The sequence below is a fragment of the Chiloscyllium punctatum genome, chromosome 27 (genome assembly GCF_047496795.1).
Source record: "Chiloscyllium punctatum isolate Juve2018m chromosome 27, sChiPun1.3, whole genome shotgun sequence".
Taxonomy (NCBI): domain Eukaryota; kingdom Metazoa; phylum Chordata; class Chondrichthyes; order Orectolobiformes; family Hemiscylliidae; genus Chiloscyllium; species Chiloscyllium punctatum.
The window spans coordinates 44,107,533-44,123,284 of NC_092765.1; the positions used below are offsets into that span (position 1 = coordinate 44,107,533).

A 15,752-nucleotide genomic window follows, 5' to 3' on the forward strand; every position below is an offset into this window, starting at 1 on the left:
CAAAAGGCACTAGACCTCATTGAAATTAATTGTAAGTTTTCATTTCAGTTTGTTGAAACCATCACACATTTTTGACTAAGCTGTTCTATCTTCAAAGAGTGCTTTGGAAATGTTTAATCTGATTTCCGTGAAGTATCATCTATAATAATTCAAATCATAAAGAATTTATTTTAGCCAGCATTAACATTCATTCTCCAAGAGTTTGAAAGTGATCCTTGCTTGCCCATTTTCAGGGGTTTGGAAAATGGGGAAAGTGGGTGAGGGCATTATGAGTTTGCACTTACATTTACTGCAATAGCAAATGAAACTTTTTAGGTGTCATGCAATCACCCTGAGACTGAAGTTTTCTAACTTTTTGGTATATTCTGCAGAAACGGGCTTGAACATTTTGAAAAATTTTCTTTTAGAAAGCCCCATTCAATTAGAGGCAATGCTCACGAATAGAGTTGCCCTATCACGAAACTAACATTAGATACTGTGTGCTCAATGAGCAAATCACTTGATAACTTGAAACCTCAGAAGTACAAACCACGATACCGGCTCTGTAAAAAGGGGAAATGTTTCTACCTGAAAGTGGTGCAGTTTCCCTGGACATTTCACAGGTCTGATTGCATTCTGCCGTCAGCTCCTTAACAAGTTCCTGCTTATACAAAGGCTCTATGACATCACTGCATTCATCTTACAGGCGATACTAGTCAATCACTGAGCCACTCATCTACCTCAATCCCAAGTGCACAAGACAAAATCAAACACACATACTCTTAATTAAATGAGGCATGTTATTGGAAATTGATTTTCAAACTCTGCCTTCTTTTTGCTAACACAACTTAAGAACTTAATCAAATAGTGAATTAATCTCCAATACTCCCTTTCAGATAATAGGAATGTAAGTTTTATGCTTACAAATGCATAATATACCATACTTAAACACGCACTACTGTCACTACGTTCAGACACTGCTGACAAGGAGATTTTTAACACAGAGATATCAATATCAGACAGATGGAAAGATCATTCTGAGTTCATAAGGAAGCAAAGGATGACCTTGACTTTGTCTAAGTACCCATGACAGATCCACAGCAAGTGTGAGATGCCTTTGAGAGAAAAGAGAAGAAATAGGAATGGAGGTAATTATTTGTCAATTGTGATCTTGTCTCTCTTCATCAGCTCCCTGACAACAGAGCTCTAATCCTGCTGTCAGAATAAAGAAAGCTAGTTTTAGCAACAGAAGTTACCAAGGACCTATTGTGATACATCCTAGGATATTAAAAATAGCTACAGAAATAGCAGATGCACTGACAGATATCTTCCAAGAGTCCTTAGATTGTGGAGATGTCCCAGACGGTTGGAAAACTGCCAACATAAAACCTTTATATAAAAAGGGAAAGGAGGCCAAAAAAAGGTCATTATAGGCAAGTTCAATGAACATCTGTTTTTGAGAAAAGATTAGAGTCTATTAGCTGAGGGCCACACTCTCTCAGAATTGTAAAGGACCCACTCTGTACAACATCCTCAGGAGAATTCATACTCTCAACAAACAGTATTTCAATTCCATCTCAAACATCAAAAACTGTAAGTACAACAAACTTTTATCCACCCACCTCCATAACCAGCGCTCCTCAAACATTCCAGAACATTCCCCTGGCCTCGGAACCTATTCCCCCATTAGCCATGCGGCTGATGCAGCTACCACCCCCCACGCTGATTGATGATGTCACTTCCGCCCCCATCACAGCCACTCCCACAGCCACTTCCAGCCCTCACATCATCACTGATGCCACACGCTCGGTGACTTCCGCCACCCCTACTGCCATGATCACCACCACTTCCATCCCCACCAGCGCCACTCACCTGCATTCTGCTGACACGCCCCCCACAGACCCCACTGTCACTATCCCCACCCCCCAGAACGCCGAGGGGAACATTACCCCTGCTCATGCCTCCACCCCCATTCCCCCCACCATCACACCCACTCCAGGTACTGGCTCCGACCCCACTCCCAGCTCCACACCCACACCAGATCCCAGCTCCCGGCCCTGCCGAGTTTTCACCATCCCTCCAGACCTCCCACTCACTGAGGACAAACGATCAGTTCTCAGCAAAGGACTCACCTTCATCCCCCTCCATCCACGCATCACTGAATTTAATACACGCCGTGACATCGAACACTTCTTCCGTCGCCTCTGCCTCCGAGCTTACTTTCACAATCAGGACTCCCGCCCACCTTCCAAGGATCCCTTCGCCCACCTCCAACTCACTGCATCCACCTGGACACCCCGCGCTGGCCTATTACCTGCCCACGACCTCTTCATTTCCAACTGCCGCTGGAACATTAACCGCCTCAACCTGTCGACCCCCCTCCCCCACTCCAACCTCTCACCCTCACAACGCGCAGCCCTCCAATCCCTCTGCTCTAATCCCAACCTCACCATTAAGCCAGCGGTTAAAGGGGGCGCAGTGGTAGTCTGGCACACTGACCTCTACACCGCTGAAGCCAAACGCCAACTCGAGGACACCTCTTCCTACTGCCCCCTCGACCATGACCCCACCCCCATCACCAAACCATCATCTCCCAGACCATACAGAACCTCATCACCTCAGGAGATCTCCCACCCACAGCTTCCAACCTCATAGTCCGGGAACCCCGCACTGCCCGGTTCTACCTCCTTCCCAAGATCCACAAGCCTGACCACCCTGGCCGACCCATTGTCTCAGCATGCTCCTAACCCACTGAACTCTTCTCTACCTACCTCAACACTGTCCTATCCCCCCTAGTCCAGGAACTCCCCACATACGTTCGATACACCACCCACTCCCTCCACCTCCTCCAAGACTTCAGTTTCCCCGGCCCCTAATGCCTCATCTTCACCATGGATATCCAATTCCTCTACACCTCCATCCGCCATGACCAGGGCCTCCAAGCCCTCTGTTTTTCTTCTCCAGACATCCCCAACATTACCCTTCCACCGACACTCTCATTCGTTTGGCCGAACTGGTCCTCACCCTTAACAATTTCTCCTTCGAATCCTCCCACTTCCTCCAGATCAAAGGGGTAGCCGTGGGCACACGTGGGCCCCAGCTATGCCTGTCTCTTTGTTGGCTATGTAGAACAGTTGATCTTTCATAATTACACCGGCACCACTCCCCACCTCTTCCTCCGCTACATTGATGACTGCATTGGTGTCACCTCGTGCTCCCGCGAGGAGGTTGAGCAATTCATCAACTTCACCAACACATTCCACCCTGACCTTAAATTTACCTGGACCATCTCTGACACCTCCCTCCCCTTCCTGGACCTCTCCATCTCCATTAGTGACAACCGACTCGACACTGACATTTTTTACAAACCCACCGACTCCCACAGCTACCTGGATTACACCTCTTCCCACCCTACCTCTTGCAAAAATGCCATCCCGTATTCCCAATTTCTCCGCCTCCACCGTACCTGCTCCCAGGAGGACCAGTTCCACCATAGAACACACCAGATGGCCTCCTTCTTTAGAGACCGCAATTTCCCTTCCCACGTGGTTAAAGATGCCCTCCAACGCATCTCGTCCATATCCCGCACCTCCGCCCTCAGACCCCACCCCTCCAACCGTAACAAGGACAGAACGCCCCTGGTGCTCACCTTCCACCCTACAAACCTTCGCATCAACCAAATCATCCGCCGACATTTCCGTCGCCTCCAAAAAGACCCCACCACCAGGGATATATTTCCCTCCCCACCCCTTTCCGCCTTCCGCAAAGACCGTTCCCTCCGTGACTTCCTGGTCAGGTCCACACCCCCCGACAACCCACCCTCCCATTCTGGCACTTTCCCCTGCCACCGCAGGAACTGTAAAACCTGTGCCCACACCTCCTCCCTCACCTCTATCCAAGGCCCTAAAGGAGCCTTCCATATCCAAAGTATTACTTGCACATCCACTAATATCATTTATTGTATCCGTTGCTCCCAATGTGGTCTCCTCTACATTGGTGAGACTGGGCGCCTCCTAGCAGAGCGCTTTAGGGAACATCTCCGAGACACCCGCACCAATCAACCAAACCGCCCCGTGGCCCAACATTTCAACTCCCCCTCCCACTCTGCCGAGGACATGGAGGTCCTGGGCCTCCTTCACCGCCGCCCCCTCACCACCAGACGCCTGGAGGAAGAACGCCTCATCTTCCGCCTCGGAACACTTCAACCCCAGGGCATCAATGTGGACTTCAACAGCTTCCTCATTTTCCCTTCCCCCACCTCATCCTAGTTTCAAACTTCCAGCTCAGCACTGTCTCCTTGACTTGTCCAGACTTGTCCGACCTGCCTATCTCCTTTTCCACCTATCCACTCCACCCTCTCCTCCTTGACCTATCACCTTCATCTCCTCCCCCACTCACCCATTGTACTCTATGCTACTTTCTCCCCACCCCCACCCACCTCTAGCTTATCTCTCCACGCTTCAGGCTCACTGCCTTTATTCCTGATGAAGGGCTTTTGCCCGAAACGTCGATTTCGCTGCTCGTTGGATGCTGCCTGAACTGCTGTGCTCTTCCAGCACCACTAATCCAGTATTTGGCTTTCAGCATCTGCAGTCATTGTTTTTACCAATATGATTAAGCAGAGTCAGCATGACTTCCCAACAGGGAAATCATGTCTGGAAAGATAACTCAAATTCTTTGAGGAGTTAAGGTGCAGGACAAAAAAAGTGGAAGCAGTGGATGTAATGCATTTGGTTTTTCAGAATGCATTTGATAAAGTACCACAATTAATAACACAAGATTTTGTGGCATTAAAGGTAACATATTACATGGATACAGGATTAGCTAACTAATAGAATGGGATGGCATAGTGGTTCAGTGGTCAGCAGTGCTGCCTCACAGCTTCAGGGACCCAGGTTCAATTCTAGCCTCGGGTGACTTTCCATGTGGAGTTTGTACATTCTTCCTCTATCTGTGTGGGTTTCCTCTGTGTGCTCCGGTTTCCTCCTACAGTCCAAAGATGTGCAGGTTAGGTGGATTGGCAATGGGCAATTCAAGGTACCAGGGATGGAGGGTGGATTGCTCTTCAGAGGGTCTTGATTGACTGAATGGCCTGCTTCCATAATGTAGGGATTCTATGATAATAGAAGACAGAGTTGGGCATCTAGCAAGTCGTCAAAAACTCAACAGATGGAATAGAATGTGGGAAATATATGAGGCTATTCCCTTCACCAGGAAGGGAAGAACTGATTAGTATTAAAACGGGGAAAGACTGCAGAAAGCTGCAGAGGGACTTGGGGTCAGTGTGCATGAATTACAAAAGCTAGCATCCAGATTCACCGGGTAATAGAGAAGGCAAATGGACTGTAGCCCTTTATGACTAAGATCATAGAGTACAAAAATACAATCAAAAACACTCGTCCGACCACACCTGGAACACTGTAAACAGCTTTGGCATACTACCGTTGACCAAAGAAGGATCACTAGGATGATCCCAAGTATGAGGGAATTTGTTTATGAGAAGATTGGGCTTGCACTCATTAGGAATTTAGATGAATGAGAGGAGACTTTATTGAAACATGCAAGATTCTTAAGGAGATTGGTGGGTTGTTTCCTTCTGTGGGAGAGTCTGGACCAGATGGTAGAATCACAGAGATCTGGAGGACTTCTTTTCTCCCTCAAAGGATAGTGAATTTGTGGAATTCTTTCCTGCAGAGGCCTGTTAGGGCTGACTTATTAAGAATATTCAAGGCTAAGAAAGACAGATTTTTAATCAGTAAGGGCATCAAAGGTTATGGGATAAAGGCAGGAAAGTGGAGTTGAGGATTATCAGGTCATGATCTCATTGAATAGCTGAGCAGAGTCCATGGTTTAAATGAGCTACCTTTGCTCCTCTTACAGTTTTATATCAGTTTACCCTGGAAAGCACTGTACTGAATGATTTAAGTGAAATTTGATGAAGTACTTAATGCAGAGATAAAGGCATTTAAAATCTTTCATTCAAATGTTGGTACTAATTTATTTACAATTTTTTTAATTAAAAAATTATCTTAATCTCAACAAATAAATCAGAACATTGAGTACACAAGTTGGGATATCATGTTGCAGCTGTACAAGACATTGATGAGACCACTTTTAGAACACTGGGTACAATTCTGGTCACCCTGCTATAGGAAGAATGTTGTTAAACTGGAAAGTGTACAGAAAATATTTACAACGATATTGCCGGGACTGGAAAGTTTGAGTTATCATGAGAGACTGGATAGGCTGGAACTTTTTTCCCTGAAGCAGTGAAGATTGAAGGGTGATCTTATCAAAATTTATAAAATCATGAAAGGCATAGATGAGGTAAGTAGCCAAGGTCTTTTACCCAGTGTAGGGGAGTCCAAAAATTAGAGGCCTAAGGTTAAAGGTGAGAGGAGAAAGATTTAAAAGAGAACCCAAGGGGTTTTTCTATATTCTGTAATTTTCTGTACTATTTATCCAGATTTCCAGCAGCTTTAGTATTTTGCTTTTTTATCCATTATGGGTAGTCTACACTCAAGATTCAGTCCTTCAGTTTTTTCATCAATAGAGTAGCACTTGGAGAGTTGCAATGTCTCTAATGCAAATCCTGATTGGCGATTTATTTGAACGTGTCATTCAACATTAGTTTATTACATACAAACCATTTGAACTTTAAACAGCATATACACTATCCTTCTTATGCTGCCTCATAAATTATAGTGCTGGAAACTGCTTATAGACTTCACATATGTATCAAATACAAAGGTGAAAAAGTCCTTAAAGATAAAGAACTTAAAAGGGGAGAGTGAAGTTTTTAGAAATGGTAAAATATTTCTTCAGGGACAAACATGCCAAAGAGGGTGCCTTTAATTTTAAACAAAATACTCCAAGCTGAACACAAGGCCTGATTTCTGTCAAGGTACTGATCACTGCAATAAAAGCATTTTCATGGCTCAAGAAACTAAATGAAAATTATGAAAATATTCTTAAACTAACTTTTGAGTACTTTATACTTAGCTGCATTCTGTTGTGCTGCTGATGGACTTTAATAATCTTCACATACACTTTCATTTTTCTTAAATCACTGTCTTTCATCTAGTTTTCTGTTATATTTTCCATAACCTATGTTTTAACATAATTCCTTTCCTAAGTCCTTCATTTGTTGTGAGCTCATGTATCTCTGTTACCATTTCTTAATGCTTTTTTTAAGTATGAGTGCTTGTCAATTTGTTGGCAGTCTTAAACTTGGCTACCAGCCTTAAATTTCAGCCATTTCCAGAATAAATACTTAACACTAATTTAGGGCACATCATAAACATAGTAGGCTATCAATTTTTTTTCTAAAACTGACTGTGAAAGATTATTACATATAGGTATTAGATTCACCCTTGTCAATATAAATACGGTATAAATTGGATAACCATAGATTTTGGACAGATCAAATAGCTGCAACTACACCTAAATGAAACCCCCAAGACTATGCAGCAAATGCAGTAAAGTTAAACTTGTAATCTGATCTACATAAGAACATCTGCACATCACTCTGTTGGATTAGTCCTCCCTTGCTAATTGGGATTAATTGACTGTACATGCATAGACATCATCTGTTTATAGGATAAAGTAACTGGGATAGAACTTGATTTTGTCCAAGAGTGCGAAATGGGTAATTACTAGTCAGCTGTCTTTATAAATCTCTACCTCTAAACAACATAAAAAGCAAGGGAGATGCCAAACAATCTGATGCCTTGCTTTCATTAATATTTCAGATTAATGCACTAAGTCAAGATCAAATCCAGTAAAATAAAATCAATTTATATTCTGCCAGAAAAACAACAGCCTAATTATTTGATATTTCTTTCAATTTGCTCAGGTCTTGACACAAAAGACACACAAAAACACCAAAGCACAGGACTTGGGAGCAGGAGTAAGCAATTTGTTCCTTTGAGCCGACACTGCCATAATTTGGTAAAATATTGGTTAACAGTTGAGAGTTCTAAAATGGAAACGAAAAAAGGAGAGAATCAGCCATTACAAAACTAATGAGGAAAATTGCAAAACTTCACTCGCAAAACAAAATGTATCTGCTTTTAAAATTAGACATAACATTGTGGACATTGGGATTTACAAGTCACTAACAGCTTTACAAATAAGAAGAATTCCTTAATAGGGTAACTTGTAGTTCAGTTATTTGCTTCACCTTTACCTGAATGGATAGCTGAAGAGCATCTTCAACTTTGATTTGAGAATAGGTAGCTTGAATGAGCATTATATGATGCTATAAAGTCACAATGATGGTATGTGATATCATAATGGTGTCCAACACATTGCCAGGGAGACAAAAGGTAGCATCAAGTGTGTTGGATGTACAAATTTAAAAAGTATCATAATTTCAAAAGAATGCAAACCAATCACTGTAACAATACTCAGTGCCTGGATTTGGCAATGCCATACTGTTCCAAGTTCCAGTCCAAGAAAGCCACAAAAGTAGACAGACTATGGAATTCACAGCCACAAAAACATTGTTGAACAATAAGTGCTCTTTTAAAATTGAATTAGACAATTTGTTTCAGCAAAAAGAAATATGTAAGGGTGTGCAGACATTTCCTGAAGAAGGGCTGATGCCCGAAACGCCGATTCACCTTCTCCTTTGATGCTGCCTGACCTGCTGCGCTTTTCCAGCAACACATTTTTAAGCTCTGATCCCCAGCATCTGCAGTCGTCACTTTCTCCTGTGCAGACAGTAGTCAGCATGTGCAAAAAGAGTAACATTGTAGATGCGATGTATCAAGCAGCAGAATTCTGTGAAGTAACCTTCTATTATTCTAATACTTCCAGACTCGATGCATCTTCCATAATCCAAACACAAGCCTTCCTCCATGAAATACAGAAACTAACTGATCTCAGCTGTCTGATCAATTGTCCTCAATTTCATATAGCATATATTTGATTTGTCGTGTCAGATTTACTCTGAAAATACGTAACTGTAATTCAATACTAAGCATCACTGAATGTCATAAACTAGTACAATTCTGGGCAGCAAAACCTAATTCAGCATGCAGCTCAGGAAAATGACAAATCCAATCCTTAATCCAAGTTAAAAGATTTCAGCTAGAAATGGTATTCAGAGAACTCTAATCAACAACAGAATCTCTAGGTCATGTGGAATTACGTCAGATGGAGCTTAAATTCCTGATTATATCAGGGAACAGGATAATCAAAGTTGATGCTCTCCTGCACTTGAAAAACCTATTTACACGGAATCTAGACTCAATGTACCCATTCACAATGGGATGATACTGGAAACACAATCAGCCCTTTCAAAATAGGACGCAGGAAAGTTAGCAGAAACATGGTAAAGTTTGAAAGGACTTTTCCGCTTATTTTGTGGATAATCTTCTTACCTTTCTGGCTAGATGAGGATGAAGGACAATTTGCGTGTTCCATCCGCAGGGATCTGTGCAACTGGAAACCTTTCTTTTGTTTATACTTCGATAGCCATAAAAATTGAGGTGGGAATCCTCCAGATACAGCTTGTTTGAGTAACTCTATAAGAAACAAACACCTGAGTAAAGCACTGGACATTCTTTCAGTCTCTACTGTTAGGCATTTTGCCTCATAAAAGTGAAATTTTATATTCTACAATATACCTCCATCAGTACTTAGCAATAATTTGAAGGTTGTATTTCTGGGTTAGGAGAAATACAGATGAATGGTTTAATGATCTAAAAAGAAGTATTTAAATTCCATCAAAACATCTGGGGAATTTAAATTCAATTAATTAAATAAAAAGCTCATCTCAGTCATGGTGCCAAGATTGCTGTAAAAACACACCAAGTTTATGGCCAATCGTTACATTTTATGCTTGAGGGCAGAGCAGTACAATGGCAGAATATGAAACTGGATAATGAGGCAGTAACTGATTGCTATCCTGTACTTCTGCTTGCAATACTAATTGATAACAAACACATATTTTTTTGCTTCTCAGAAGGAATTTATTTTCATTTGCTTTTTGGTGCAATCCAAAACATTAAAAACTTTTTATTTCTTTGCTCATGGTGCCACTAATATTGAAGATCTGTCTTTTTAAAAACACAAATTGTCTAAGACTAAAAATCAGCACAGACAACATCTGCTGATTGCAGAAGTCTGTCATTGGAGACTGGGTTCTCTTTGTTCAAAGCCAGCTAGTCTAAATGAAATAGTTTCACAAATTGTGGCCAGAGTCTGCAACTGAGTCAAGAAAGTAAACTATTTGAAAACTGCACCAATACAGTTGAGTTGATAATACCTGCATTTGAATATCACACACATGCATTTTCAAACAAAAAACCTCTGGATGAAAATCAGGAGCAAGAATCACAGCAAATTCCTTGCTAGTTCATGAAAAAGATGTTATCTACTTGGACTTCAAGAAGACCATTGACAAAGCGCCACACAGGAGGCTACAGAGTACGATAAGAGCCTATAATGTCAGAGGCAAGGTGCTAGCATGGATAGAAGCTTGGCTGTCTGGCAGAAAGCTGAGAGTGGGAATAAAAGGATCCTTCTCAGGACGGCAGAACAAGTGGTGTTCTGCGAGGCTCAGTGTTGGGACAACTTTTCACTTTATACATTAATGCATTGAGGTCATTCTGGCTAGGTTTGCAGATGTTACAAAGATAGAGAGAGGGTCAGGTAGCATTGAGGAGGCAGGGAGGCTACTAAAGGATTTGGACAGGTGAGGACAGTGGTCAAAAAAGTGGCAGATGTAGTACAATGTGGGAAAGTGTGAGGTCATGCACTTTGGTAGGAAGAATAGAGGCAGAGACTATTTTCTAAATGGGGAGAAAATTCAGAAGTCTGAAGTGCAAAGCAACTTGGAAGTTCTAGTGCAGGATTCTGTCAAGGTAAACTTGCAGGTTGAGTCAGGAGTTAAGAAGGCAAATGCAATGTTGGCATTTATTTTGAGAGGACTAGATATAAAAGCAGGGATGTACTTCCGAGGGTCTCTAAGGCTCTGGTCAGATTGCATTTGGAGTATTGTGCACAGTTTCGAACCCCAAATCTCAGGAAGGATGCACTGGCCCCAGTGTGTGTTCAGTGGAGGTTCACAAGAATGGTCCCAGGAATTTAAAGCTTAACATATGAGGGTTAATAATTGATGGAGTTTGGAAGGATGAAGGAGGGAATCTAATTCAAACATACAGAATACTGAATGGCCTGGTCAGAGTGGTTGATGGGAAGACGTTTCCATTGGTAGGAGATCTAGGACCCGAGAACACAGCCTTAGATTAAAGGGAGAGAAGGAAAAACTTCTTCAGGCAGAGAGTGGTGAATCCATGGAATTCATTGGAGGCCAGATCATTGAGTATATTTAAGACTGAGATAGATAGTTCTTGAGTATCAAGGGGATCAATAGTTATGGTGAGAAAGTGGGAGAATGGGTTGAGAAACATATCAGCCATTATTGAATGGCAGAGCAGACCCAATGGGCTGAATGGCCTAATTTCTGTTCCTATGTCTTATAGTCATAATACTGAGGCCAACTGTTAATGATGATATCAGAATCTTCAGCACAGAGCTGGAAATACATCAAGACAGAGAATGGGAAAAAGTTGTGGCTGTGAAGAGATGTTCCTTTTTTGAGGTATTATAGGTGTTGCAGGTGATTTCCTGCAGTAATTACTGTTTTATAAGCTGTTGCATTGTTTTGGAATTTTAGGGACAAAAGATCAAATCATCAGCACTTTAAAAAGGAGGAAGAGAGACAAAGGCAGTGACCACATGGTCAGAGAAAGAAACTGACACTGTTGTCTGATGCAGCAGTGAATATGCACAGCTATTGCCTTTGCTGTTAGAGTTCAAGTATCTCTATCAAATATCAAATTGCATGGATCGGTTGGAGCGGCAGTTACATGCAAGGAGGAATTTACAGGAACTAGGGGGTGTGATGGATGGCATTTATTGGAAGGGAGAAAAACCAAAGATACAATCAGATAGATGAGTTACCACCAGGAAGGGTAGGACAGGGAGGCAGATAGTGCAGGAGTCTCCTGTGACTATTCCCATTTCAAACAAGTATGCTGTTTTTTGGAAAATATAGGGGGTGATGGACTCTCAGGGAATGTTGCACAAACAGCCAAGTCTCTGAGACAGAGACTGGCCTTAAATGTAATGAAGGATATGTCAGGTTCCTCACAATCATTTGTGATAGGGGACTCTCTCGTCAGAGGCACAGACAGACCTTTCATCAGCTGACAGTGAAAAATCACAATGGTGTGCTGTCTCCCTGGTGCCAGGATCAAGGATATCTCAGAAGGTGTGCAGAATATTCTCAAAGGTCATTGTACACCACATTGGAACTAATGATATAGGAAGGGAAAAGGATGAGATTCTAAAGGGAGAATATAGAAAGTTAGGCAGGAATTTGGAAAAAAGGTCTTCAAAGGTAGTAATATCTGGATTCCTTCCTAGTACTACAAGCTAGTGAGGGTCGGAATAGGAGGATAGAGCAGGTGAATACGTGGCTGAGGAGCTGGTGCAAGGGAGAAGGATTCACATTTTTGGATCATTGGAATCTCTTCTGGGATAAAAGTGACCTGTGTAAGAAGAACGAATTGCACCTGAACTTGAAGGGGACTATTTACTGGCAGGGAGATTTGTTAGAGCTACTTGGGAGATAGTAAGGAAAGAGATCAGTCTGAGGCTGATACAATTGAGAAAGGGAGCAAGTCGAACTGTCAGGGCAGTTAGGAACAAAGCAGAGAATTAGGAAGGACTGAAATTAAAATGCATTTATTTCAAGGCAAGAGGCCTGACAGGGAAGACCCCTTGTTAGGAACATGGGACTGGGATATTATAGTAATTACAGAAACATGGCTCAGGGATGGACAGGACTGGCAGCTTAATGTACAATGCTACACGAAGGATAGAAAGGGGAACAAGAGAGGAGGGGATGTGACATTTCTGGTAAGGGATAGCGATACAGCTGTACTAAGGGAGGATATTCTCGGAAACACATCCAGGGTAGTTATTTGGGTGGAAATGAGAAATAAGAAAAGGACAATCACCTTATTGGGCTTATAGATCCCCCACCCCCGTCCTCCTCCAACAGTCAATGGGAAATTGAGAAACAAACTTGTAAGATCCCAGTTATCTGTAAGAACGTGGTTATGGTAGGGGATTTAACTTTCCAAAGAGTAGACTTGGACTGCCGCAATACTAAGGGTTTAAACGGAGAAGAATTTGTTAGGTGTGTACAAGAAAATTTTCTCATGCAGTATGTGGATGTACCTACAAGAGAAGGTGCAAAACTTGACCTACTCTTGGGAAATAAGGTAGGGCAAGTCACCGAGGTGTCAGTGGGGGAGCAATTAGGGGCCAGTGACCATAATTCTAGTAGTTTGAAAACAGTGATGTAAAAAGACAGAATGGATCTAAAAGTTAAAGCTCTAAATTAGAGAAAGGTCAATTTTGGCGGTCTTCAGCAAGAACTTTCAAAACTTGATTGGGACCAGATGTTCACAGGTAAAGGGTCAGCTGGAAAATGGGAAGCCTTCAAAAATGAGATAATAAGAGTCCAGAGACAGTATGTTCCTGTTAGAGTGAAAGGCAAGGCTGGTAGGTACAGGGAATGCTGGATGACTAGAGAAATTGGGATTTTGGTCAAAAAAATGAAGGATGCTTATGTCAGGTATAGACAACAAAGATCGAGTGAATTTGTAAAAGAGTATAAAGGCAGTAGGAGTATACTTAAGAGGGAAATCAGGAGGGCAAAAGCAGGCATCGAGATAGCTTTGGCAAATAGAATTAAGGGGAATCCAAAGTTATTTTATGAATATTTTAAGGACAAAAGGGTAACCAGGGAGAGAATAGGGCTGCTCAAAGATCAACAGACAGCCTATGTTAGAACCGCAGGTGAGGGGGAGATACTAAATGAGTATTTTGCATCAGTGTATACTGTGGAGAAGGATATGGAAGATATAGAATGTGGGGAATAGATGGTGACATCTTGAAAGTTGTCCACATTACAGAGGCAGTGGTGCTAGATGTCGTAAAATACATAAAGGTGGATAAATCCCCAACACCTGATCAGATGTACCCTAGAACTCTGTAGGAAGCTAGGGAAGTGATTGTTGGTCCCTTGCTGAGGTATTTGTAGCATTGATAATCACAGGTGAGTTGCTGGAAGACTGGAGGTTGGCTAATGGGGTACCACTATTTAAGAAAGATGGTGAGGAAAAGCCAGGGAACTATAGACCGATGAGCCTGACATCGGAGGCAGGCAAGTTGTTGGAGGGAATCCTGAGGGACAGGAAAGGCACGGACTGATTAGGGATAGTCAGGTGCATGGGAAATCATGTCTCACTAACTGGATTCAGTTTTCTGAAGAAGTAATGAAGAGGATTGATGAGGAAAGATCAGTGGACATGTTCTATATGGACTTCAGTAAGGCATTTGACAAGGTTTCTCATAGTAGACTGGTTAGCAAGGTTAGAGCACATGGAATACAGGTAGACCTAGCCATTGGATTTGCAACTGGCTCAAAGGTAGAAGACAGAGGATGGAGGGTTGCCCTTCAGACTGGAGGCCTGTGATCTATGGTGCGCCATAAAGATCAGTGCTGTACCCAATGGTTTTCGTCATTTATATAAATGATTTGGATGTGAACATAGGAGGTATAGTTATTAAGTTTGCAGAGAACACTAAAATTGGAGGTGCAGTGGACAGCAAAGAAGGTTACCTCAAAGTGCAACAGGATCTTGACCAAATGGGCTAATGAGCTGAGAAGTGGCAGATGGAGTTTCATCTAGATAAATGCGAGGTGCTACATTTGAAAGGCAATTCAGGGCAGGACTTATACACTGAATGGTAAAGTCCTGGCGAGTGCTGCTGAACAAAGAGACCTTGGACTGCGGATTGATAGTTCCTTGAAAGTGGAGTCACAGTTAGATAGAATAGTCAAGAAGATGTTTGCTATGCTCTCCTGTATTGGTCAGTGCAATGAGAGGAGGAGTTGGGAGATCATGTTGCACCCGTACAGGACATTGGTAAGGCCACTTATGAAATGTTGTGTGCAATTCTGTTCTCCCTGCTAAAAAAGAATGTTGTGAAACTTGAAAGCGTTCAGAAAAGATTTACAAGGATGTTGCTAGAGTTGGAAGGTTTGACCTTTAGGGAGAGGCTGAATAGGCTGGGACTATTTTCCCTAGAGTATCTGAGGCTGAGGGGTGCACTTCGAGATTTATAACATCATGAGGGCCATGGATTGGTACAATTACAGCACTTAAAAGGCATCTGGATGGGTATAAGAATAGGGTTTAGAAGGATATGTGCCAAGTACTAGCAAATGGGACTAAATTAGGTTGGGATAGCTGGTCGGCATGGACGAGTCGGACCGAAAGGTCTGTTTCTGACTCTAAATCTACAACTTTCCTTGTATTTGCACATTACCAATCATATCAAATTCTAAGGTTCATGAGAGAAGCACTATAAAATAAATCCAAATTAATTCAAGCAGTTTTTCTTGAATTTCATGAATCACTGGATACCAGACAACATCTATTGTTGATATGTTTCACCAACATATTTCCCTCAGTCTGTATGATAAAGATCACAACCCAGATCTTCGAATGCTGCATCAGTGGTAACTACTATCAACGTAGCTATCCAAATGTAGACTACAAGAGCAGGTCAGAAGTTAGGAATCCAGTGACAATCAATTCAACTCCTTACTTCTCAAATCCACGCCACTATCCACAAAGTACATGTCAGGAGGATGATGGAAACTCATGACTTGCCTGGATGCT

The 15,752-nt window shown here is 42.4% G+C and overlaps 1 protein-coding gene across 8 annotated transcripts in view; it reads right to left on the minus strand.

Moving 5' to 3' along the window:
• inpp5b (inositol polyphosphate-5-phosphatase B) overlaps positions 1-15,752 on the minus strand; it is a 171,868-nt gene that overhangs the window by 108,703 nt on the left and 47,413 nt on the right. For 6 of the 8 annotated variants that reach the window (XM_072548556.1, XM_072548558.1, XM_072548560.1 and 3 more), the window contains one exon: positions 9,366-9,509. In XM_072548556.1, coding sequence (XP_072404657.1) covers positions 9,366-9,509 — 144 coding nt within the window. Of the gene's footprint in view, positions 1-567; positions 653-9,365; positions 9,510-15,752 lie in introns of those variants that run through there. The other 2 variants (XM_072548565.1, XM_072548564.1) reach the window with 1 other exon arrangement.